Genomic DNA, 25,810 nt, shown 5'->3' on the forward strand with positions numbered 1-25,810 from the left:
GGGGAGCTGGGCCCTGCCTGCTGTGCTGCATTTTCATGCTGGGAAGCAAAGAAATGCAAGGCTGTTCTTTTCTGAGGTGTGACCAGAAACAGGTGGGGTTTGTGGAAGGAAGTGTCCCAGGCCTGGAGCAGCCTGGGCTGGTGGAAGGTGTCCCTGCCCAGGGATGAATTTTCCCAACCCAAACCACCCTGGGAAATGTGAATTAGCTGCCTGCAAGCATGGAACTCCCTGGGCAGGCTGCTCTGGGTGAGCTCTGTGCACCAGGAGCCCTGAGGTGATCACTGCAGGGTCACACACGGGGCTGTGCTGCTGCCTGGAGACACAGAGCCAGCCTCAGGTTTGGGGTTTGTATTTTCACATTCTGGGCTGCTTCAGTGTGGGGGTCTGGGTTCATGTTAGGGGATGGTGAGCTCTGTGCACAGAGCGGGGAGACAAAACAATTCCTGCTCTAGCTGGGGAACAAGGATCTAAATCTCAGACTCAAGAGCAGAAACAAAATCCCTGATCCCATGGGGATCCCATGGGGAGCTGCAATCCCTGATCCCATGGGGAGCTGCAATCCCTGATCCCATGGGGAGCTGCAATCCCTGATCCTGGGGATCCCATGGGGAGCTGCAATCCCTGATCCCATCCTGATCCCATGGGGAGCTGCACTCCCTGATCCCATCCTGATCCCATGGGGGGCTGCAATCCCTGATCCCATGGGGAGCTGCAATCCCTGATCCCATCCTGATCCCATGGGGAGCTGCACTCCCTGATCCCATTGGGATCCCATGGGGAGCTGCAATCCCTGATCCCATCCTGATCCCATGGGGAGCTGCAATCCCTGATTCCATCCTGATCCCATGGGGAGCTGCAATCCCTGACCCTGCCCTGCACCAGGACCCCACAGAGCTGCAATCTCTGACTGAAGACAGAAAAAAAGCAGCAGGATGGGAGTTCATAACCTGGAGCTGTAATTGACATTTAACTCCAATATGCAAATGGAGCAGAACTCATGAAAGTGAGAGACCTCATGACCAGCTGTCCATTTTTGTGACCATTTTGATTCATTTTGGGTGCAGCCCTGGCTGGGCTCTTGTGCTGCCCAAGGTGGATCCATTGAGGCCTCCTAATAAATCCCTGCTTTATTCTTGAGCTCAGTCTAGTCCCTGTTCTAGCTCAGCCTTCTCAAGGCATCATTTTTGGTCAGACCAGACCAAAACCAAAACCTTTATTTTAGGCATTTTCTAATCCTTTGACCATCCCAACATCTGCCCACCTTTCACCAGGCCAACAGACTCAGAGCTGCTTTTAAACCATTCCATTCCCTCCAAGCAGCTCCAAACGACAGCAACTCAAACCCCATTTGCAGCCTGAACCCGAGGCAGGCTCTGCTCAAGCACCACAAAGCTTTTTCCCAACAAATTAAAAAAAAAAAAAAAAAGAAAAAAACTAAACTCACCCCCGGAGTGCTGAGCCAAGCTGGTGCACGCTCAGGTTTAAAAATGCTCTGAGCATCTGCTTTGTGCAAACTCCTGCTGTCCGCCCTCACGGCATCACTGCGGGCTGCTGGGAGCTCTCTGCTCTGCCAGGAGCCCTCCTGGGCACCACCCAGCCCTCAGCATTCCCAAATAAACCCTCAGCCCTCAGCATTCCCAAATAAATCCTCTCTGCTCTGCCAGGAACCCTCCTGGGCACCACCCAGCCCTCAGCATTCCCAAATCCTCTCTGCCATCTTCCCAAGAGCCCTCCTGGGCACCTCCACCCAGCCCTCAGCATTCCCAAATAAATCCTCAGCCCTCAGCATTCCCAAACCCTCTCTGTCATTGTCCCAAGAGCCCTCCTGGGCACCTCCAACCAGCCCTCAGCATTCCCAAATAAATCCTCTCTGTCATTTCCCAAGAGCCCTCCTGGGCACTTCCACCCATCCCTCAGCATTCCCAAATAAATCCTCTCTGTCATCTTCCCAATAAATAAATAAATTTATTTATTTATCCCCAAATAAATCTTCTCTGTCATTGTCCCAAGAGCCCTCCTGGGCACCTCCACCCATTCCTCAGCATTCCCAAATAAATCCTCTCTGTCATTGTCCCAAGAGCCCTCCTGGGCACCTCCACCCAGCCCTCAGCATTCCCAAACCTTCTCTCATTTCCCAAGAGCCCTCCTGGGCACCACCCAGCCCTCAGCATTCCCAAATCCTCTCTGCCATCTTCCCAAGAGCCCTCCTGGGCACCTCCACCCAGCCCTCAGCATTCCCAAATAAATCCTCTCTGTCATTTCCCCAAGTTCCTGCAATTCCATGTGCTCCCAGCTGCTCTTCCAGATGAAGTTTTGGGTTTGAGTGCATTTTTTCCCTTTCCTCTTGTTTTCCTATTCTAACACAAATGCTGTAACTGGGTTTTTTTTAATATAAATAAATCTTATTTTACGTTTCCAAACCAGCAGAAGAGCCACAAGATTCCTGTGAGTACCCCCAAAGTGTAATGAGCTACACCAGTCATTACTGTGAATTATAAATCACAGAATGCAAAACTATAGGAACTAAAGCAAAAAAACCCTTTTTTTTCTTGTTTCTTCCAACCAGATCAGGACATTTTGATCTATTTTTCCTCTAGTAAAATGTCTCACAGTGCAAATCTCCAACACCAAAAGCAGCACCAGGCATCAAATAAATGCTTAACCTGGAGTGAGAACAAATTGCCATGAAAATAAAATAATAATAATAATAATAATAATAATAATAATAATAATTATTATTATTATTATTATTATTATTATTATTATTATTATTATTATTACTACTACTACTAACATCATTATCATCATTATCATCATCATCGTTATTTGAATTATTATCATTATTATTATTCGAATTATTGGATATTGGATTTGATAGAGCTTTAACAGCCAAGCTCTGTCCTCCAGCTCTTCAGAAGTCAGGATTTGTAATTTGGAATTAACTGGGAAAAAAAAATCACTGTATTTATTTATTCCCAAATATTCCTGTTTTGAGGAGTTTGAACACACAAAGTCCATCCTTTAAACATCCAAAGGATCAGACTGAGCAATCCCACACCTGCCATCTCAATTCCAACCCCCAGAAACAAGAATTCTGCTGGAAAACTCTCAAAAAATGGCAAAAAGGGCTTGGGGTAAGGCAGAGCCAAGCTGTGAAGGCTCCCTTTGCTTTAATCAAAACCAAACTTTAGAGGAACTGGAATTGTCCTGATTAGAGAAAAATACCCCAAAAAATAAAATCTCACTGCTGGAGCCATGTGCAGCACGTGTGTGAATTTCAGGAGCTACAGTAACGACCAAAATGAAAATAAAATAATGAAATAAAATAAAACAACGAGATAAAATTCATGATGGGCCCGAGGGTGGCAAAGCCAACTTGGGGGCTGTGCTGGGGACAGAAAGCAGCAGAAACAGGGGAGATCCTGCCTGGAGGAGGAGGAGGAGGAGAAGAAGAGAACTTTGAACGTTCTCCTCAGTGCTCAGCCCACACTCAGGCTCCAAAAATGCTCACATTTATCTGGGCACCAGGAACAGGCACAGCAGAGCTCAGCTGGTGAGCAATGAATGAGGCTCAGTGGGCACAAACAGGGAGAAAAGCAAAGTTTTTTCCCTGGCTCCTTCAAGAAGAAATTCATTTTCAGCATGCAGGATTAGCTCAGCTAATTTTCCTGATTTTATGGTCACTTTTATGCCAACAGAAAATCCATATTCTGGTTTTGGCCAGCTGCTTCCTTCTCCATGCATGCAGAGGATGAGCTAAACAAGCTCCACCTGAATTTATTTGGTTTTATTTTCCCTCATGCCCAAGCAATTTTAGGGTGAAGAATTCTCTGCCCTTTAGGGCACAACTTGCCAGTTTGCTCTCACTCCAACTCCTGTGTTGGTTTGCTAAAAATCCCCTGCAGATTGCCCAGATTGGGGCAGCCCAAGCAGCAATTTTAGAGAATAAAATAACCTTTAAATCCCAGCCAATCTGGGGTGGAATTATCACTGCACTGAAGCCTTTGGTTTTCCAGCTGCTTGTTTGGAAATTTTGAAGGTAAAACAATGGTGGAAAAATCACATTTTCCTTCCCTCCATTAAAGTGATTTTCCAACTTAGAAAGTGCAGGTTAAACACAGATCTTCCTGACTGGCAATTTTTCCAGCTCTTCCTCCTCATCTTCCCCATCTCTCCCCCAGTTCCATCAGAATCTGCTCTGGATGTAAGCCATGAGCAGAAACTGATCATTTTCCCAGCAAAATATTCAGGAAAAGTTCAATTCCTGCCACATTTCCCTGAGATTTTAAGGTGTTGATGCAAAAGCTTTCAAAATAAAGCCACCCGAAAAAACAAAACCCTCAAAATAAAAACCTCTCAAAATAAAACCTTTTAAAATAAAACCTTCATCCCAGTTTTAGCAAGATTAAATCCATAGGTCAGCCTGACTCCAAATATTCTGGGTTGCATTAAAATCTGGGAAAACTACTGGGAGAAAAGCTTTTTTTTTTTTTTTTTTTTTCCCACCAACACTCAGCATTCCAGTGGGGATTTTCTGCTCCAGGTGAGTTCCAACAGGTCCGTGGCCATTCCTTCAGCACCCTGACTCAGACTATTCACCTTTCACCACTCTGATGGCTCCACACCAATAAAAGATAACAAATCGCTGCCCTTTGGGATCCTCCCTGCCCCTTCCCGGCACACACCCACAGGTGAGAAGCTGTTTCTGAAGGAAAATGCACAATTCAGGAAAGGCCGGACCTGTTCTCCACCCGCAGGGGAATTGTTCTGTTCCAGGAACTCCCCACGGGCCATTCTTTGCTGAAGAAAGCCCAGTTCCTCTGCAGCAGGGCCTTTTCACGTTAAAAATGGAGCAGCAATAAATCTTAAGTCACAAAGATCTCAACCTTTCCCCCTTCCCAAGCAGATTTCCACTCACCTGTGTGAGCTCCCACAGCATTACAGACACTCCGAGTGTCACTCGGCACTTCATTAAAATAACAATTAATCAGCTTCCAGGACACACTGCAATCTCGCTCGCACCAAGATCGCTTTGGTGAGGACAAATGCCCTTTCCAGCTCTCCCCAAAATTCTGTTTATCACTGACCTGCAGAGTCCCCAGCGCTGCCAAACGTTTGCAGTGTCCCGCAGCCACGCGGGATTGTCACCGCAGCTGCTGGCACCTGACACCTGCCCTGCACGAACACACGGCCCATTTCCATTTAACTCCTTCCCTCCCGCGGCTGCAATTTCTCTGGGAATTTCTCAGCAGTGCCACGGGGAGCACAGAACCACATTGAACCCACAGCTCAGCCCCATCCCCGGATCCCTAAATCCCAGCCAGCTCCAGCAGGGTGTTCCCAGGCTGCCTCGCTCTGCAGAGAGCCTCCGGTTTCCATTCACAGCGCCAATGCCAAACTCTGCTTAACACGCCCAGAGCTCACTGCTGGCTTCACGCTGCAAAACCTGCACGTGCTCGGGGAATAACTCTCACCTGGCATCTCTAGGACGGCGTTTTTCCCATCTGGATAGCACTGTCAAACACCCTGAGAGCCCTAATGGGGGCCTGGTGGAATGGGGTGGGCTCTAAGATCCCTTCCAACCCAAAGCAGAATGTAAGATTCCACACTCCTGCGATTGCAGGATTCCCCTGGAGCAAAGAGCCAAGGCAAAATTCCCCTCAACAGCCGGGAAACCCAAAGACTGAAGATTATCTGCAGAGCAGAAAGGAAGGAGCGAGAAAGCAGGCTGAAATGATGAAACCAGGGTGGGATCGGTGTATGAGACAGGCAGCCCTTCCTCACGGGCGGGATCCTCCCGCAGGCCGAGCTCCCTGCCTGCCCTTGCCGGCTCTCCGGGCCCGGCCAGCGCTGCCCGCGATGCTGCACCGGGAGCACAGAGCGCTGCCCGGCCTGGCAGCGGCACACGGGCATTTTCCTCGGCGCTGCGGGATTTCCTTGGAGCAGGAGGCTCGGCTGGAGCAGCCTCTTGGCCCCGCTCCGCCGTGCCACTAATTGTCATGCACTTGGCTGCGAACTCGCCGGGGAGGAGGCAGCCGCGCTGGATTTAGCTCACGCTAGCCTACAAGGAGCGGAGAAGGCTTGGGGTGTGGTGGGTTGGTTGTTGCTTCTTTTTTTTTTTTTTTTTTTTTTTTTTCCCTTAATTCCTTCTTTTACTCTCCTATCAGAAGGACCTCTCCAGTTGCTAAGGAACTACGGGCTTTATTGCATTATAAATGATTTAAGGCGGCCCGGCAGATGCAGGTTCAGTAGGCGGGAGGAGATGAGGAGATGTTCCATTTTACCGGCGGCACCAGGCGCCTCGGGAGGAGCCGGGGGGGCCGAGCCTGTCCCCCCCCTTTTCTCCTCCTTCCCCCTTCCCCTGAGGGGCCCCAAATCCCCAGGGATTTCCCCCAAAGCCGGGGTCGCCCCCCACCCGCGGGGTTGCCCACAGCGCACCCGCCGCCATAGCAACGCGCCCCCCCCCCCGCTCCCCCCGCCGCCGCCGCCCTCCCTCACCGTTCTGCGCCGCGGCGGGTCCCGGCAGCAGCGCGGCCGTCGCCAGCAGGAGCGAGAAGGCGGCGGGGAGCGGCCCGGAGCGCGGCATCTTCCTGAGGCAGGGGCAGGAGGAAGAGGAGGAAGGCGAGGAGGCTGAGGCGGCGGCGGGAGCGGCGGCGGCTCCGTCCGTCCTTCTCCGCCGACCTCCTACCGCAGCGCAGCGCCCGCTCTCGCGAGATCCGCCGGGGGCGGGGGGCGACGCCGCCGGGGAGGGGAGGGAACGGGACGGGCGAGGCGGGGGGGCGGTGTCAGCGCCCGCCGCGCCCGCCCCTCGCCGCCATGTTGGCCCCGTTCGGCCCGGTCTGTTCAGCGCTGTCGCTTCCCCTGTCCCAGGGCTTCTCCTCCTTGCCGAGCTCCCGAGCTGGCAGCGGGACAGGGACGCCCAGGCGGCGGGGAGCTGCTCGTTGCTCTTTCTGCCGTGCTCTCAGGGGCGCCATGGCGGAGGCTGCCTGAGGCAGCCGTTCCTCGGGCGCAATGGCGGAACTCGCCTGAGGGAACCGTCCCTTCAGATTTACCATGGTGGAGCTCACCTGAGGCAGCTTCCCGTGAGGAGCGTTGAGAGTGGAATGGCGTAGCCCCTTCTCAGGGATCTGTCCCCTCAGAGACACCATGGTAGAGCCCACCACAGGGATCTGCCCCCTCGAGCACTGAGGGTGCCAATGGTGCAACCCCTTTTCAGGGATCCGTCAGGGACACCATGGCGGAGCTCATGGAATGTGTCCCCTCAGGGGCACTGAGGCTTCTGTGGTGGAGCCCTTCCTCAGCGATATGTCCCCTTAGGGACACCATGGTGGAGCTCTGAGGGATCTATTCCCATAGGGGCACTGAGGACGCGGTGGCATGGCAGGGGACCCATCCCTGCGGGCGCCATGTTGAAGCCTGGCTGAGGCATCCTCCCCTCAGGGGCACTGAGGGCAAGATGGCGGAGCCCTCCTGAGTGATCTGTCCCCTCAGAGACACCATGGCAGAACCTGCCCACCTCATGGAATCTGTCCCCTCAGGGGCACTGAAGGCTGCCATGCTGGAGCCCTTCCTCAGCAATTTGTCTCTTCAGGGACACCATGGTGGGGCTCTGAGGGATCTGTTCCCATGGAGGCACTGAGGATGTGATGGCAGAGACCCTTCTGAGGGCACCTTCCCCTCAGAGCAGCAGAGTGGAACCCCTACTCAGAGACACCATGGCAGAACCTGCCTGAGGAATCCATCCCCTCAGGGGCACTGAGGGCAAGATGGCAGAGCCCTTCTGAGGGATCAGTCCCTGCAAGTGCCATGGCAAAGCCCACCTGAGGGATCCATCTCCTCAGAGACACCATGGCAGAGCTTGCCTAAGGGATCCATCCCCTCAGGGGCAAAAATGGCACCATGGAAGAGCCCACCTGAGGGATCCATCCCCTCAAGGCTGCCATGGCAGTGCCCACCTGAGGGATCCATCCCCTCAGGGGCTGCCATGGCAGAGCCTGCCTGAGGCAGCCTCCCCTCAGTGGCACAGATGGCAGAGCCCACCTGAGAGATCCATCCCCACAGGGCCACCATGGTGGAGCACACCTGAGGCAGCCTCCCCTCAGGGCTGCCATGGTAGAGCCGGCCTGAGGGATCCATCCCCTCAGGGCCGCCATGGCAGAGCCCCTCTGGCTGGGATGTGAGAAGCACCACACTCCTCCTCACTTCTGTTCTTCATTGCCTTAAAACACTGTTCAGTACAAGGCAAGAGTTGGTATTTGGCTCTGTTCCTACTCACTTCAGGAGTTTCTGTGCTGTCCTGCAGGGGCCACAGTGTGTCAGAGGAACTCAGTTCCACCCCAAATTGTTCAGCTTAAGGTCCATGCACCCACAAAACACCAATATCAATTTAAACACCATTCTATCCATCTGTGCTTCCACACAAAAGATTTTTCAAGGGCTATGTCATTTTTGCTCAAGTAGGAAACCGAGGCCGTGTGAAGCAAAGGTGTTTGCTCCATGTTAGCAGTGGAGTTGTGGGCAAAGAGTACAAAAACTCTCTCATGGATGACTGGATAAGCCAGGCATGCTGGAAACTGGCTGTTGGTGAGCTTTGGGTGGCTTTTCTCTATTTTCCTGTCATAAATCACAGATGCCAGGTCAGATTTGCTGCTTGCTTTTGCTTTGTTCTGTGAGCCCAGCTGATGGTGGGGAGATATGAGGCTTGTAGGAGATTGTGGGACAGACCAGCAGAGAAGGAGGCTGGGGGAAAAACCAGCAGAAAATCCTCCAGATGAGATTTTCAGCTTTCTGCAGAGCCCAGCGTCACCAGCGTGCCCAAAGTGGGGTGGGCTGGGAAATAATGGGTGGTGACAACCCAAATCTTGACTTCGTGTGCCTCCTCCTTCACCCTGCCGAGGTCAGTCTCAGCTGATCATCAGCAAACACACTCCACCACGTCCTTTTGCTGCTGCTATGACTCACTACAAGCAAGGATCAAGCACACCTTTTCCATGAAAACCCTGCTGAAATCCCTGCCTGGGCACTTCAGGCCTTGGCTGAGGATGGCAGGGGCGAGGTGACACGTGAGGAGCAGCAGATTTTGGCCATGTGCTGGTGCTCCACGTCATCCTGGCTGCCCCTGGCTCCCCAGGGATGCCAGGTTTGATGTGCCTCAGAGATTCCACTGCGCTGGAGAATTTCCACGGTGCATTTCCATGACTCACTGCTGGTGCCAGCTGATTCATCTGTGTGACACTACTCTGCTTTTTCTCACCGTGGCGTGGAAACATCCTCTTTTTTTCCCTTCTGTGTGGAACAATCCCGACAGCAGCCCTTGCAAACCAGACAAAAAGGGGAACAGAGAGCCAGAAATCCAGTTTTACACACCACTGCCCCTCTCACTGCTCTTTGCACTGTTTTCCCAGGATTTCTCTGTAACTCTGCTCCTTGCAGACACCCACTCTGTATTAGGCCTTACCTCCAGTGCCTGTTTTCCAAGTTTGGAAGGAGTGAGCGCTGGGAGCAGGCTCTGGATCTGCTCAGCAATCCTTGCTCCGTAACCATGGCAGCTCAGGGTGACTCACGCTGCCACAGGCAGGCCCGAGCCCAACTTAGCAGGAGGAATTTTTCCCCTCCTCTGTCACCAGCTCGGAGTTTCTCTCCACAGTTGCATAACTCAGCTGTCACTCGTGTTCTCTGGTTCTGCTCTGCTGTCACCTGGAGCATCCCTGGAAGGTGTCCATTGGAGGTTGTTCCCCAGTCAGGGAATGAAGGCTCTGCACGGAGCTGAGCTATGGATTTGTGATCATACAGCACAAGAAAACAGAGGAGAAAGGAGAAAGTTCCCATGGCCAGGAGATGTCCTCGTGGGTCTGATCTCGAGTCTCTTGGAGCACAGAGTTCCTAGAAATCCCTAAAATTTATAACAAAGTATTCATGTATCCACCCATATCAACTGTGGCAGAAAAAAACCCTCTTGTTGTTCTATGGATGAGGGAATCCTCTTAAAACTGGAGTTCTGCAGGAAAAGGGGATTTGCCAGCCCTAGATCCACCACTGTGGCTCAGTAGTGAGGAAAGCCCTGGGATTCCAGCAGATGGAGCCTGAGCAGGGTGATGTGTTTGCCTGGTGAGGGGATGGTGATTCCTGACCTCAGGAATGCCAGAGAAAACACAGTTTTCTGCAAAGTTTCCCAATCCCTGCAATTTCCCATATTTTCACCTGGTGGAAGGCGGGGGGGGGTCAATTCTGATTATTGTCTGCTTATTCCTTCAGAACGAGGAAGACAGAAAACCTTGGAAGCCAGACAAGCAAAGAGGAAGCAAAAAAAGCCCTGTAGTCAGCAGGAAATTCAGGAGAGTTTTCAGTTCTGAGAGAGCAGCAAACAGGCATCATCCTTATTTTGTGAGGGAATTTGGAGCTTGTCTTATTGCAGCTGGGAGTGTTTGAGAGATCCCTGTTATTTCCATGTGTTTGGTGATGTGTTTTGGCACTTGAAAGCTTTCACAGGGTGGGTTGGCGTGGAAAGGATTTCAAGGATTATCTCATTCCACCCCCTGGACCTTTGCACTGTCCCAGCTGCTCCCAGCCCCGTTAAACCTGGCCTGGGACACTTCCAGGGATCAGCCACAGCTGGGAATTCCATCCCAGAGCCTCCTCACCCTCACAGGGAAGAATTTCTTTGCTTTGCCTCACATGGACTCACCTTCTTTTGAATGTATTGTGGGCCAGGGCAGAGCACGAAACGAGCCCAGCACAAAACTCCTCTTTTACAGCTGCTCTCAGGGCTGAGAAACCCTGGATAACATCAGATAATGCTCCCCCAGGGCCGCTTGCCAGGAAAACAGCGATCCCAAAAGGTAACTGCGACCTGATTAATGGCTATTCATCTCCCCAGAGGCACAGCGGCAGCTGGAGAACGACATTAACCCCGCGAGATAACATCGGGGTGAGGCTCCACTGAGGCCTCATTCACGCCCTGCTGCACAGGTGAGCCCTTCAGTTCTCATCCTGAACAGCCAGGAAAAAATTAAAGTGAACAAAACCCACGTGCTCTGAGACATGAGAGAAGGGAGAGCTTGTAAAATCACACAGTGCTGTGCTCTGAGGGAAAAGAGTCAAAGGCAAAGCTGCTCCAAAGAAAAGCCCCAAAAACCAGACCAAAACAAAACAAAACAAAAAACAAAAAAAACCCCCAAAAAACCAAAAAAAACCAACAAAACAAAAAACACCAAAAAAAAAACCAAAAAAACCCCCAAACAAATGAGAAGAATGGCATAAACAAACAAATTAACCAATTCAAGGTAGGCATAAAAAATCTAGATGTTCTTTTTGCCTCAGCAGGATGCTGAGTTTCCATTTCCCAATCCAGTGGGTTATTCCCAGCCTGCTCCCGTGCTCACAGCCTCCTGCTCCACTGAGGTCTCATTCACAGCTGAGCCCCTCAGTTCTCATCCTGAACAGCCAGGAAAAAATTAAACTGAACAAAACCAGCATGCTCTGAGAAATGAGAGAAGGGAGAGCTTGTAAAATCACACAGTGAAGTGTTCTGAGGGAGAAGAGTCAAAGGCAAAGCTGCTCCAAAAAAAAACTCCAAAAAACCAAAACAAATGAGAGGAATGGCACAAACAAATTAACGAACTCAAGGTAGTCATAAAAAAATCTAGATGTTCTTTTTGCCTCAGCAGGAAGCTGAGTTTCCATTTCGCAGTCCCGTGGGTTATTCCCAGGCAGCTCCCGTGCTCCCAGCTCTGTTGGGCAGTGGTCAGACTGGAGCCTGCTTTCCTCCGTGTTTCCTCGAGCAGAAATGGCTTTCCCTGCAAAACAAACAACGGGTGATTTGGGGCAGGCTGGTTTGGAATGCACACACGGAGGAATCTCAGCAGGGCTGAGATCAGCTGTTAGGACAGAAAGCTGGAGCTTGCCCGACCTTACTTTTTGCAGGGAAGGAACAAGAGGGACACAAATCAAACTGCTTTCCCTTCTCCCTCCTCTGTGACCCAGCCCAAAATGGTTTCTCTGCATTGCAAATTGTTCACCCAGCTCAACCACACTGTAATGTTTTTCTCCACCCAGTTTTTTAGGGAATGGGGTCCAACAACTCAGCTGTTCCCTGACCTCATTGTAACCCTGAGGGAAGGGATAACTTTTGTTGGGAGCAGCTCCTCCCAGCCACAGGCAGCTTTGCTACACCCCAGCTTGCTCCTGGGTGCCAGTGAGAGTCTCCAGGAAAGCACAGAGCGGGGGAAAACTTGGAACATCTGGAGGAATTTTCAGGATGTGGCTGATCCGGCAGGAGCAGACGGCAGGTGGCACCCCTGGATTAGCACAGGGCTGGCTCCAGCCAGGCTGGGCACGGCCTGCAGCTGGGCTACTGTCCAAAAAAACCAGGGATTTGGGCTCTTGTGGTGGCTGCAGGGTGTCCTGAGGGGTTCCCTACGGGACACTCGGGCTGCTCCCGTGGAGTTTTAGTGGCCTGGGTGTGACTTTGGGCATGGGGAGCCGAAGGGAAGGGAAGGGAAGGGGAGGGAAGGGAAGGGAAGGGAAGGGAAGGGAAGGGAAGGGAAGGGAAGGGAAGGGAAGGGAAGGGAAGGGAAGGGAAGGGAAGGGAAGGGAAGGGAAGGGAAGGGAAGGGAAGGGAAGGGAAGGGAAGGGAAGGGAAGGGAAGGGAAGGGAAGGGAAGGGAAGGGAAGGGAAGGGAAGGGAAGGGAAGGGACAATGCAGTGGCTGGCAAGGAAGGAGAGCAGCCAGGAGTCCCCACATGCTGTACAAGACAGCTCCCTGGGAGCTGTGCTGTAATGGCCATCACAGAGCACCAAGATTCCCTCCTTTCTCGTCCTACACGGTGTCTGTCCCTCAGGTGTCACTCTGGGGTGCTCAGGGCACCAGGATCCCCTCCTTGCTCCTGTCCCACACGAAGTGTGTCCCTCAGGTGTCACTGTGGGGTGCCCAGGGCTGGTTTGGGCACTGGGGCAGCTCCGTGTCCCAGCCATTGATGTCTGAGCTGTGCTGTCATTGCCATCCCTGAGCACCAGGATCCCCTCCCGGCTCCTGTCCCACAGGGTGTGTGTCCCCAAGGGGTCACTGTGGGGTACCCAGAGCCGGTTTGGGGACAGGGAACAGCTCCGTGGCCCAGCCATCGATGGCATCGGTGCAGTAATGGCAGCTGAGCGCCCCAGCCGCCGCAGGGCGCAGGCAGCCAGGCAGAAAGGCCGATAATCCATCAGCCTAAAGAGCAGTGATTAACATGAAATGAAGACAATGAGCTGCGATCAGTGTGGCAGCGACAGAGGGGACAGCCAGGACGTCACTGCCGAGCTGGCAGCAGCAGCACCGTGCTGCTTCTCACATCTCTCGTGGGGGATATTTATTTTCCCTACCCCTGCAGCTCGTCCCTCAGCAGCTAAATCCTAATGAGCGCTATCAGCTGGCCTTGGAAATGGTAAATATAATTTTCCTAGCCCTGCATTAGCCAGGGGTGGTGCTGACCCTAATGGCTCGCTCTGATCAGCGTTCTCTGCTGCCCTGGGGCACATTCACTTCAGCCAGTGATGCAATAAAAGTGATTTAATGAAACCTGAGGCTCCCTCCTCCCTCGGGAGGGTGACACCCAAAATAAACCCCAGCCATGAGAAGGAGCAGGGCCCAGCCAGGGGGGCACTGATGGATTTGAATGCCTGGAGCAGCTTTACCTGGGACCTCCACCCACCACCCACCCTCTCCTATTGCTCCGTGCAAGCCCAGCCCCGAGGAGCTCTTGGTTTGGGCTGGAATGTGCTGGATCCGGCCTTGTTTGTGCTTCCAGCCCAGGAAGGGCCATTTTCATCATGTTGGGATCTGCAAGGACACAGGTGGGGTGCAAACTGTCCCAAGATTGAGGTGTGATGCACAACCCACATCCTACAACCGTCTCCCACTGGCTGCGGGTTACCAAAACCCAAAAGTCACCTAGGCCAGCCCAAAATCATTGTTAGAACCCCCCAAAAGTGGAGTCAGAGTTAGGGTTAGGTGCCACATTTTGGGATGTCCTGTGCAGGGCCAGCAGCTGGGATTGTTGATCCTTCCAACTCAGGGTATTCCACAGTTCTGTGCCCCACTGAGGGCTGGAAATGGGTGAAATTAGGAGAATTGGGGATTTTAGTGTGCACTGGGGACAATGTTTGGCCTTCAGGCTCCAGAGAAACAAGCTGAGGAAATTGCAGTGCAGAGGATTGGGAAGAGCTGGATGCACTCAGTAAAAGAAAAGCAATTTAGGAGGAGAATTTTTTTTTATCAGCAGGAGAAAATGAACAAGAGTGAGTGACCAGACTGGGCTGAATATCCCAACTCTTTCACCTCCTAAAGCTCAGAGCAGTGACAGGAGGTGAGCTTTAATTGATGGCAAACATTACAGCTGGTGCTGAATTCTCCAGCCTGGGCAGGAGAGACTTTTATAGCAGGGAACACAGGAGCATTGTGAAAGATGACTGTGATTCTTTGGGCATTTCTAGGTTAGATTGCAGCAAAATTGCAGCCAAAAAAAAAAGCAATTTTGCTTTAATCAACTCTCTAACAAAGCCCCGACATAGTGAAGAGCAGAAGCATCAGAAGATAGGAAATTGTCAGCCTTGCTGGAGCTGAAAGATAAGATTGTACTCCCTGCAGCTACAATAAGAGAAGATAAATTATCCTTGGGGGCAATTCAGAGAGAAAATAATGTACAATTAAAATTGTTTGAGTTACACTTTTAGGGAAGCACAAGTGCAGGAATGAAACAGCCTCAGTGGAAAAGCTGAAACCTTCCCATGAGCTTTTAGAAAGCAGAACTAGGGGGGAAAATAATAAATTTTGTGGAAAAAAATTATTGTCCTGGTTTGAAAAGACAGGTGTCTGCTGAGGAAGGCAGGAGGCTCCCTTGAAATGGAAAATGTAAACTCCTTTGGAATTATTGTAAGTTTGAAATTAAGGGGCTCTCAGGCAAAGATATGGGAGCAGGAATAACAGTTCTTCACTAGGGAAAAAATAAAATTAAATTAAAGTGCAGTAATACAAACCAACACTGCCAGAGTCAGAACAGGAGCTGACACCCTCTGTGTGTCAGGGTGGTGTCCCAGCCCCATCCCGTGGGGGCTCAGCCCTCCTGCAGCCCCAGCTGTGGCTCTGCTGCAGCAGGGATCCTGCACAAGGGGGGAGTTTTCCTCTGCAGCTCCAGGGCTGCTGCAGATGGGCCTGGGCTCCCTCTGGCCATGCAGGGCAGCAGAAAGCTGCTCCTCTGGGAATGCAGGGGGCAAAGGCTGCTGGGGTGTCCCAAACCTCAGATTGGATCCAGGTAGGAATGCTTGGCTCCTCCCCTGGGCAGAGCATCTCCCCATGGGATGGTGGAATTGGATCAGCCATGCAGGGACACCCACTGGCCCATGAACAGAAGAGAATTCATAATTAATGGCCCATGAAAGGAAGAGATCTCCTGGAGGGAGAGTTGGTTGTGAAAGAGATAAGGAAAGCTGCCCAATGAACAGAAGAGAACTGCCCCACACCTAACAGATGATAATAGAAAACACACCCCAGCTACATCTTTCAACATAAGACTGATAAATTGGGGAAGGAAATGCTAAAGTAGAGCAAAGGATTGTCTGTGACAGGGACCCTGGAGGGAAAGGCTGGGCCTGGAGGGAAGAAAAGCAGCGCTGGCCTCAACAGGAGGGAGAGGCAGGGCTGGGAAAGGCTGGGGAGTGGCAGCAGGGCTGGAAATCTCATCCCCGAGGGTTGTGAGAGGCTGGACAGTGACAGCAGGGCTGGAAATCTCATCCCCGAGGGTTGTGAGAGGCTGGAGAGTGGAAATCTCATCCCTGAGGGTTGTGAGATGGTGGACCATGGCAGCAGGGCTGGAAATCTCATCCCTGAGGGTTGTGAGAGGCTGGACAGTGACAGCAGGGCTGGAAATCTCATCCCTGGAGCAGCTTTGCCTCTCCAAAGCCATGGTGGGTGTGGAGCTGGGGCTGTGCAGGGGCAGCTTCACCTTCTGTCCCCATCCAGGGCTCCAGCACTCACTGCTGCTCCCTGATGTGAAAAACAAAGTTCACTTTTTAGAATTTTTAGAAGTTTATGAAGGGATAAAAGGGATAGAATGCAGCACTGGGGTGCGTGACTCTTTTCCAAAAGTACACAGTTAACTTAAACCATGTTCTCTATATATTGTTAAATTACAGGGGGTACATGCATATTCATAAGAGTTTTTACATATGCAAACATTTCTTTGAGTTTAGATGTTTTGGTTGGTTTTAACCTTTGACTTGTCCTCATGCCAACATAAACCAATATATTTTATTTCTTCTTGCGGCTCCATCCTGTTGTATTTTCACTCCCTGATTACAAAAGTCAACAAATTCTACCTTTTTTCAGTGCTGTGGTTTCTGTTTCAGTTATCTTGTCTTTCAGATAAGATAGTCCCCAAATGTGGGAATTCATCTAATTATTTTACACCATTACATGAAAAAGCATTTTAACATTTTACAGCCTTTATTATGCTACATTCTAAAATATTATATATTAAACTACTGTTTATAAAAGCTATTCAGTGCACACATAAACGGACAGATTATACCCTGTCAAAAGCAGTAATTACAAATTGTACTATATCAGGATTTTTGTGATCAATAATAACTTGCAAAAACTGATAGATAAATGCAAAATCTAATACTGATATTTGTTATTTATAATACTGAGATTATGGGAATGACTTCCAAGCTTTGGGAAAACCCCACTGGTGCTGGGTGCAGAGGTTATGCACCAGGCTTTGCTGTCACTTGCCCTTCTCTAGGCTCTGAGCAAACAAGCAGAGTGTAAAGGTTAAAAAAGGCTCTGTGTTGCCAGGGAGAGCTGCCCTGTTTGGAAAATGCCAGATGTGCCTGGGGTGTGTGTTCTATTGACATTGTTACAGGTGGGGTAGTTATCCTCTGTTCATTGGGGGTTTTCTTTATCTCTTCTACAACCCATCCTCCCTCCAGGAGATCTCTTCTGTTAATGGGTCATTAATTATTAATTATTGTCTCTTAATGGGCCAGTGAGTGTCCCTGCATGGCTGATCCAATTCCACCATCCCATGGGGAGATGCTCTGCCCAGGGGAGGAGCCAAGCATTCCTACCTGGATCCAATCTGAGGTTTGGGACACCCCAGCAGCCTTTGCCCCCTGCATTGCCAGAGGAGCAGCTTTCTGCTGCCCTGCATGGCCAGAGGGAGCCCAGGCCCATCTGCAGCAGCCCTGGAGCTGCAGAGGAAAACTCCCCCCTTGTGCAGGATCCCTGCTGCAGCAGAGCCACAGCTGGGGCTGCAGGAGGGCTGAGCCCCCATGGGTGGGGCTGGGACACCACCCTGACACACAGAGGGTGTCAGCTCCTGTTCTGACTCTGGCAGTGTTGGTTTGTATTACTGCACTTTTATTTTTTCCCTAGTGAAGAACTGTTATTCCTGCTCCCATATCTTTGCCTGAGAGCCTCTTAATTTCAAAATTACAATAATTCAGAAGGAGTTTACATTTTTCCATTTCAAGGGAGCCTCCTGCCTTCCTCAGCAGACATCTGTCTCTTCAAACCAAGACAAAAGGTTAAAGAGGCTCTGTGTTTCCATGGAGAGCTGCCCTGCTGTCCCTGTGTTCCCAAGGGCACCAAGGCCCATCCCCAGGTGGGTCCCTGCCCTGGAGCAGCCAGCTGATGGTGAGTGGATGTGAAAAACACTCTCTGTGAACATTAAAAAAGTTGCAGGCTGATGTAATTAAAGGTGTTTAAGAGGTATCCCCCAAGATAACAGGGGGCTCTTGGCTGATGCCACAATAACCTTTGCTCTGTGGTCCTTGTTTCCTACTGTCCTTTATCAAACTTTTTACATTTTCACAGGAGAGTGAACATGTTTTTCCCATTCTTCCTTCCGTGCTGGCAGCTGCCTCAGAGGAAGGAGGAATGAGAAGGAGGAGGAGGATGCTGCTGAGGTGGAGAAGCCGCTTTGGGAAGGGCTTTTCTTGGAAAAAAACTCCGTGCTGTGTGCCACGGGGTGGGCTCCAAAAATAAGCGAGTGGTGTGCTCACAGTCAGCTGCTCCACGAGCAGCAGCACGGGGTTATTCCATCCCAGCTCCCTTCCTGTGGGATCAGCCCTTTCCCAGCGCTGGGGTAACTGGGCTGGAGCAGCACTGCCTGCCTGGCCCTGGCTGCTGGGAGCCCTCAGCTTGCAGAGCCTTTCACACTGCGGGGTTTGGTGGCAGAGGGAAACTCAGCTTTGCAGGGAAACTGGGATGGACAGGGAGAGGGGCAGTGTCCCACTGCAGGGACACTCACAAGAGCCCGGGCTGTGGGCACGTGTCTGTGTGTCTGTGTGTCTGTGTGTCTGTGTGTCTGTGTGTCCCTGTGTCTGTGTGTCTGTGTGTCTGTGTGTCCCTGTGTCTGTGTGTCTGTGTGTCTGTGTGCAGCCTGGAAGCAGGATGTGCCTCTGCCAGTATGGGACAGGGCAGCGTGTCCATGTGTCTGTGTGTCCCTGTGTCTGTGTGTCCGTGTGCAGCCTGGCAGCAGGATGTGCCTCTGCCAGTATGGGACAGGGCAGTGTGTCCATGTGTCTGTGTGTCTGTGTGTCTGTGTGTCTGTGTGCAGCCTGGAAGCAGGATGTGCCTCTGCCAGTATGGGACAGGGGAGCATGTCTATGTGTCTGTGTGTCCCTGTGTCTGTGTGTCTGTACATCCGTGTCTGTGTGTCCCTGTGTCTGTGTGTCTGTGTGTCCCTGTGTCTGTGTGTCTGTGTGTCTGTGTGCAGCCTGGCAGCAGGATGTGCCTCTGCCAGTATGGGACAGGGCAGCGTGTCCATGTGTCTGTGTGTCTGTATATCCATGTGTCTGTACATCCGTGTCTGTGTGTCCCTGTGTCTGTGTGTCTGTGTGTCTGTGTGCAGCCTGGCAGGAGGATGTGCCTCTGCCAGTATGGGACAGGGAGCATGTCTATGTGTCTGTGTGTCTGTATATCCATGTGTCTGTACATCCGTGTCTGTGTGTCCCTGTGTCTGTGTGTCTGTGTGTCTGTGTGCAGCCTGGCAGGAGGATGTGCCTGTGGGGCAGTGGGATGCAATGTGGGACAGGGCAAGGCAGTGTGTCTGTGTGTCCCTGTGTCCGTGTGTCTGTGTGCAGCCTGGCAGCAGGATGTGCCTCAGGGGCACTGGGATGCAGTGTGGCACAGGGCAGGGCAGTGTGTCTGTGCGTCTGTGTGTCCATGTGTTCATATGTCCGTGTGTCTGTGCGTCCGTGTATCTGTGTGTCCACATCCACATGTCTGTGTGTCCGTCTATCCATGTGCAGCAGGATGTGCCTCTGGGGCAGTGGGATGCAGTGTGGGACAGGGCAGTGTGTCCCTGTGTCCGTGTGTCTGTGTGCAGCCTGGCAGCAGGATGTGCCTGTGGGGCAGTGGGGTGCAGGGCAGTGTGTCCGTTTGTCCATGAGCAGCAGGATGTGTGTTTGGGGCAGTGGGGTGCAGTGTGGGACAGGGCAGTGTGTCTGTATGTCCGTGTGTCTGTATGTCTGTGTGTCCGTGTGCAGCAGGGCGTGCCTCTGGGGCAGTGGGGTGCAGGGCAGTGTGTTTGTGTGTCCCTGTGTCCATGCATCCCCGTGTCCGTGTGTCCATGCACAGCAGGATGTGCCCTGGAATCCCCCGTAGCACACAGAGAGCTCTGTCAGGCCCTGTGTGACGCTGGTGGCACCTCCCAGCCAGGAGCAGATCTCCAGAGGATCTCGGGATGCACCTCGGCCTCAGTCCCTGGTGGGAGGGACCTTAACCCCATCCTGCCCGGGCACAGCCACCTCCCGCTGTCCTGAGTGCTCCCAGCCCTGGCCAGCCTGGCCTTGGCACTGCCAGGGCAGCCACAGCTGCTCGGGACTGCCCTGTTTTAGGGTTTGGCCAATTTCAGGTAACTGTGGGGTAAATAAAAGTGCAGGGTGAAGCCTCCAGGTCTGTCAGCTCTTTGGTGTGCCCACGGATGGGGAGCAGCCCAGGCCCTTTGTCCTGACCCTGGACTAGGTGGCACTGGCTGCCCTGGGTGTGCCAGCTCTCTTGAACTCCCACATGGCTGTAACTGGGGACATGGTGACCCTGTGGGCACTGCCAGGTGTTTGTCCTGCCTGGCTGCCCCTGCTCTGCTGCCCCCAAAGGAGTTTGTTTGTTGTAGCATGGTGGGGTTTGTAGTTTATTGAAGAAAAGACCTCAAAGAAACCTTTTAGAGATTAACAGCTCTTATTTCCCAAGCCCTGAAGGGATGAAAGCCACGCTGGAAGAGATCTTTGCTGGGCCAAAGAGAAGCCTGGTGGCTTTTCTCTGATAACAAAATACCTGGCTGATATCTACAGATAGCTGGGCTGCTCTGAGCTGAATTCATTCCCTGGGAGATCAAAACCCTGCACGTGCTTTGGGACTGGAGCAGGAACCTCTGGCTCCTTCCTTCCTGCTGTTCTGGTGGAATTTTTGCCAGGAATTTTGCCAGGTGGATGCTCCTGCTGCCCTCCAGCCTGGCTCCAGGGGCTGAGGGGGGATGACAGAGCACCAAGGGTGATGTCTTTGAGGGAGAAGATCTCATATTTCCTCAATCTGCGGGGGGAAAAATGGATTTATAGAAAATTCTCACAGCCTGACAGAAGGCTCACATATCTGTATGCAAACCCTGAGATAAGAAATGCTGACTGAGAAATGCCATGGAATAGGACAGACATGGTTGAGAGAGAAATGGAACTAGAAACAAGTTTCAAAGTTGCAAGTAAGACCAGATACTTTGGAGAAATAGAACTATGAAAGATGCATTTTAGATTAATGGCTTTTAAGCATTTACAGCGTGGTGTGATAAAAGCTGATATGCCAAGAAAAGCTTATAATGCAATTAGGAAATAGTTGGTTTCTGATTGTGATGGTGTGAATTATAACATCTGTATTGTCTCACCCTTCTCATGGGACTGAAAATGGAATAAAAGTTTTTCAAACATCTCTCAGCTGCCCCATCTCTGGGTCAGAAAAGGGTTAAATCCAACAAAAATCCACTTTTTTTGCCTTCTTCCTGCTGCCCTTGCTGGATGTGGGGCGCTGGTGGCAGCAGAGCTGCGGGGGAGGATGTGGGGAGGAAGCAGGAGGAAAGCAGAAGGGAAAAGCCTCATTTTCCATGCCTGGGGGAGGGAAGGGCTCTGGAGCACAGCTGGTTCCTCATCCCTTCACTCCTCCCGGAACAGAGGAGCTTTTCATCCTGGAAAAGCCTCTGGGAAAGGGCACGGCCCTCCCCGAGGAGCAGGGAACAGCCTGGGCTGACGTTGCTGAGAGAGAGATGGAACCAAAAACCAGTAACAAGCTGGGAAAGATGGCCTTGCAAAAAAGAGCAGAAATTCTGGAGAATTCAGCTGGAAAGATGCATTGGAGCAGGAACGCGTGGAGGAAAACCAGAGGGGATTAGTGTTACATGTAGGTTAAAAAAGAGATTATTTGTGTAAAATATAGGTTAAAATATAGGCAAAATATAGGTAAAGATATAAGTTAAAATAGACGTGATTTGTGTTAAATAAAATACAAAATACAGATAAAATAGAGGTAAAAATATAGGTGATTGGTGTTAAAATATAGGTAAATATAGGTAAAAATATAGGTAATAATAAGAGTGATTGTGTTAAATAGAGGTAAAAATATATGTAAAATTATATGTGATTGGTGTGAAATATAGCTTAAAATATAAACAGAAATACAGGTGATTGGTGTTAAATATAGGTAATAATATCAGTAAAAATATAGGTAAAAATAGAAGTGATTTGTGTTAAATATAGGTAAATAATATAAGTCAAATATGGGTGATTTGTGTTAAATATAGGTGATAATATAGGTCAAAATATAGGTGATTTGTTTTAAATATAGGTTAAAATATGGTAAAATTATAGATTATTTGTGTTAAGTATAGGTTAAAATATAAGTAAAAATCTAGGTGATTATGTTAAATATAGGTAAAATATAGGTAAAAATATAGGTGATTGTTGTTAAATATAGGTAAAAATATGGGTGAAAATATAGGTGATTGTGTTAAAGATAGGTAATAATATAGGTAAAAATATAGGTGATAGGTATTAAGTATAGGTAAAAATATAGGTAAAATATAGATGATTTGTGTTAAATATAGGTAAAAATATAGGTAAAAATAGAGGTGATTTTGTTAATTATAGGTTAAAATATGGGGAAATATAGGTGATTGTGTCAAAAATAGGTAAAATATAGGTAGAAACTATAGGTGATTGATCTTAAATATAGCTAAAAATATAGGTCAAATACAGGTGATTTGTGTTAAATATAGATGAAATACAGGTAAAATATAGATAAAATAGAGGTAAAAATAGAGGTGATTTTGTTAATTATAGGTTAAAATATAGGTGATTGGTGTTAAATACAGGTAAAATACAGGTAAAAATAGAAATACAGATGATTGGTGTTAAATATAGGTAAAATGCAGGTGACTGGTGTTAAATATAGGGGATTTGTGTTAAATATAGATAAAAATATAGCTAAAATATAGGCAAAACCAGAGGTGATTGGTGTTAAATACAGGTAAAAATACAGGTAAACATATAGATAAAATCCAGGTAAAAATAGAGGTGATTGGTGTGAGGAGTATTAGCAGCATTGTGTGGAAAGCTAATAGGCTGAGAACCATTTGTAAGGTATTTTAAGCAGGAAATAGGCTGGTTTCTGATAGAATGGCACTGAGTTTTACACATTTTTATGTCTCACCCTTCAGTGACAGGACACAGGGAACGGCTCCCACTGCCAGAGGGCAGGGATGGATGGGATATTGGGAGGGTGGGGTAACCCTGGGATGGAATTCCCTGTGGTCCATCCCTCTGTTTTAAAAACTTTTATTTATTTTCAACCTCATAAAAAAAGTAAAAAACTACGGATGTTATAATTCACACCATCACAATCAAAACCCAACTACTTCCTAATTACAAAACATTATAAATATTTTCTTAAGCAATCAACTTTTTACCACACCATACTCTAAATACCTTAAAACCAATCATCTAGAACTACCCCTCATAAATCCTACTACATCTTTCATAATTCCATTTCTCTAGGTAAAAATATAGGGGATAGGTGTTAAATATAGGTAAAAATAATCTTTAAAATAATCTAATCTTATTTATAAAACTATCCTTTAAAACTTATTTCTCTCTCAACAATATCCATCCTATTCCATAACATTTCTAAATCAACATTTCTTATCTCAAACTTTACATATGTGCAAACTCCTCCCTTGCCTGCCAGGGAAAAAAAAAAAAAAAAAAACCAATCAAAGCCAAACATGGAATGGTTTAAATATAGCAGGTCTGGGGTTATTTTAACTCTCACCTTTCCATTTTCGGCTCTCCAGCTCTGGGTGTTGCAGCTTTTCCCTGTAATCAAAAGGGTGAGGAGCTTCCTGTGCTCTGCAGCCAGGAAAGGCCCAAACCACCCTCATTTTGGGGGTCCCCTTCCAGTGCCAGGGCTCCCAAAATGTTGGGGTTTCCCCTGCATAGCGGTTTTGGTTTGCTAATTTGAGATTTTATTTGATTTGAAAAATAAAAAAAATATATTTTTTTTGATTTTTAAAATTTAAGATCGAATTTGAAAATTGGAGATTTTTTTTCTAATTTGAGATTTGAAATTTTTGAGAAAAAATTGAGATTTTTTTTTTTGAGATTTTTACCCTTAAATTAACCTCTAATTTGATGTTAATTTAGGTTAATTCCCTAAATTCCTCCCGTGTCAAACTGTGACACCCCGTGAGCCCAGCAGCGCTTTCTGCCCGGCACAGAATGGGGAAATCATTAACCAGGATTTCCCTGGGAAGCAGCCTGGGCTCCACCTGGCAAATTGCAGCTGCCTTTTGTCCTCCCCACAGGAGATGGCTCAGCCCTCCTGCCTGGTTCCCTGCACCTCATCCTGAATCTGAGATCCCCAAAATGCTGAATTTTAGATCTCCAAAATCCCGAATTTGAGATCTCAAAAATCCCTGGTTCTGTGCATCTCATCTTGACTCTGAGATCTCTAAAGTCCTGGTTCCCTGCACCTCATCCTGAATTTCCAGAATCAGAATCCATCCTGAGATCTCCAGAATCCCTGGTTCTGTGCACCTCATCCCAAATCTGAGATCTCCAAAATCATGAATTTGAGATCTCCAAAATCCCCAGTTCTGTGTATCTCATCCCAAATCGGAGGATCCCAAAATCCCTGGTTCTGTGCACTTCATCCTGAATCTGAGATCACCAAAATCTCTCATTCCATGCACCTCATCATGAATCTGGGGTCTCCAAAATCCCGAATTTGAAATCTCCAAAATCCCTGGTTCCATGCACCTCATCCTGACTTTGAGATTTCCAAATACCCAAATTTGAGATCTCCAAAATCCCCGGTTCTGTGTATCTCATCCCAAATCTGACATCTCCAAAATCCCTGGTTCCCTACACCTCATCCCAAACCTGAGATCTCCAAAATCCCGAATTTGAGATCTCCAAAATCCCCAGTTCCCTGCACCTCATCCTGAGTCTGAGATCTCCAAAATCCTGACTTTGAGATCTCAAAAATCTCTGGTTCCTTGTATCTCATCCTGAATCTGAGATCACCAAAATCCCTCATTCCATGCACCTCATAATGAATCTGGGGTCTCCAAAATCCCCGGTTCCGTGTATCTCATCCCAAATTTCAGATCTCAAAAATCCCTGGTTCCCTGCACCTCATCCTAAATTTGAGATCTCCAAAATCCCTGGTTCCATGTACCTTACCCCAAATTTCAGATCTCCAAAATCCCTGGTTCCATGCATCTCATCCTGACTTTGAGATTTCCAAAATCCTGAATCTGACATCTCCAAAACCCCTGGTTCTTTGCATCTCATCCCAAATCTGAAATCTCCAAAATCCCTGGTTCCGTGCACCTCATCCTGAATTTGACATGTCCGAAATCCCTGGTTCCATGCACCTCATCCTGACTTTGAGATCTCAAAATCCCAGGCACCCCAATCCCCAGCTCTGCTCCCTAATTTCCCTCCTCAGCACTCCCCAATCCTCCTCTCCAGGCTCCCCAATGCTTGGCTCTAAGCACCCCATTCCCCAATTCCCCAGGCTCCCCAGTCCCCATTCCGGCTCCCCAATCCCCTGGCTCCATGTCCCGCTCCAGGTTCCCCAATAACCATTCCAGGCTCTCCAGTCCCCTTGTTCCCTGTCCCTCTCCAGGCTCCCAAGTCCCCATTCCAGCTCCCCAATCCCCTGGCTCCATGTCCCACTCCCGGCTCCCCAATCCCCTGGCTCCTTGTCCTGCTCCAGGCTCCCCAGTCCCCTGGCTCCATGTGCCATTCCCGGCTCCCCAATCCCCATTCCCCATTCCGGCTCCCCAGTCCCCTGGTTCCATGTTCCCAGCTCCCCAATCCCTGGCTCGGTGTCCCATTCCCGGCTCCCCAATCCCTGGCTCGGTGTTCCATTCCCAGCTCCCCAATCCCCTGGCTCCATGTGCCATTCCTGGCTCCCCAGTCCCCACTCCCGGCTCCCAAATCCCCTGGCTCCCTGTCCCATTCCCGGCTCCCCAATCCCCTGGCTCCGTGTCTCGCTCCAGTCTCCCCAGTCCCCACTCCAGGCTCCCCAATCCCCTGGCTCCCTGTCCCACTCCAGGCTCTCCAATCCCCATTCCCGGCTCCCCAATCCCCTGGCTCCATGTGCCATTCCCGGCTCCCCAGTCCCCACTCCAGCCTCCCCAATCCCTTGGCTCCGTGTCCCATTCCCGGCTCCCCAATCCCTGGCTCGGTGTCCCTCTCCCGGCTCCCCAATCCCTGGCTCGGTG

General features: G+C 49.9%; 1 protein-coding gene across 1 annotated transcript in view; it reads right to left on the reverse strand.

The window, feature by feature from the left end:
- NPTN (neuroplastin) overlaps positions 1–6,723 on the reverse strand; it is a 49,794-nt gene extending 43,071 nt beyond the window's left edge. The window contains exon 1 of the mRNA XM_058033632.1: positions 6,499–6,723. Within this exon, the coding sequence (XP_057889615.1) occupies positions 6,499–6,586 (88 nt within the window). The 5' untranslated portion in view covers positions 6,587–6,723. The remainder of the gene's footprint in view (positions 1–6,498) is intronic.
- Positions 6,724–25,810: the final 19,087 nt, after the last annotated feature.

Source organism: Melospiza georgiana, chromosome 13, assembly GCF_028018845.1.
Source record: "Melospiza georgiana isolate bMelGeo1 chromosome 13, bMelGeo1.pri, whole genome shotgun sequence".
NCBI lineage: Eukaryota > Metazoa > Chordata > Aves > Passeriformes > Passerellidae > Melospiza > Melospiza georgiana.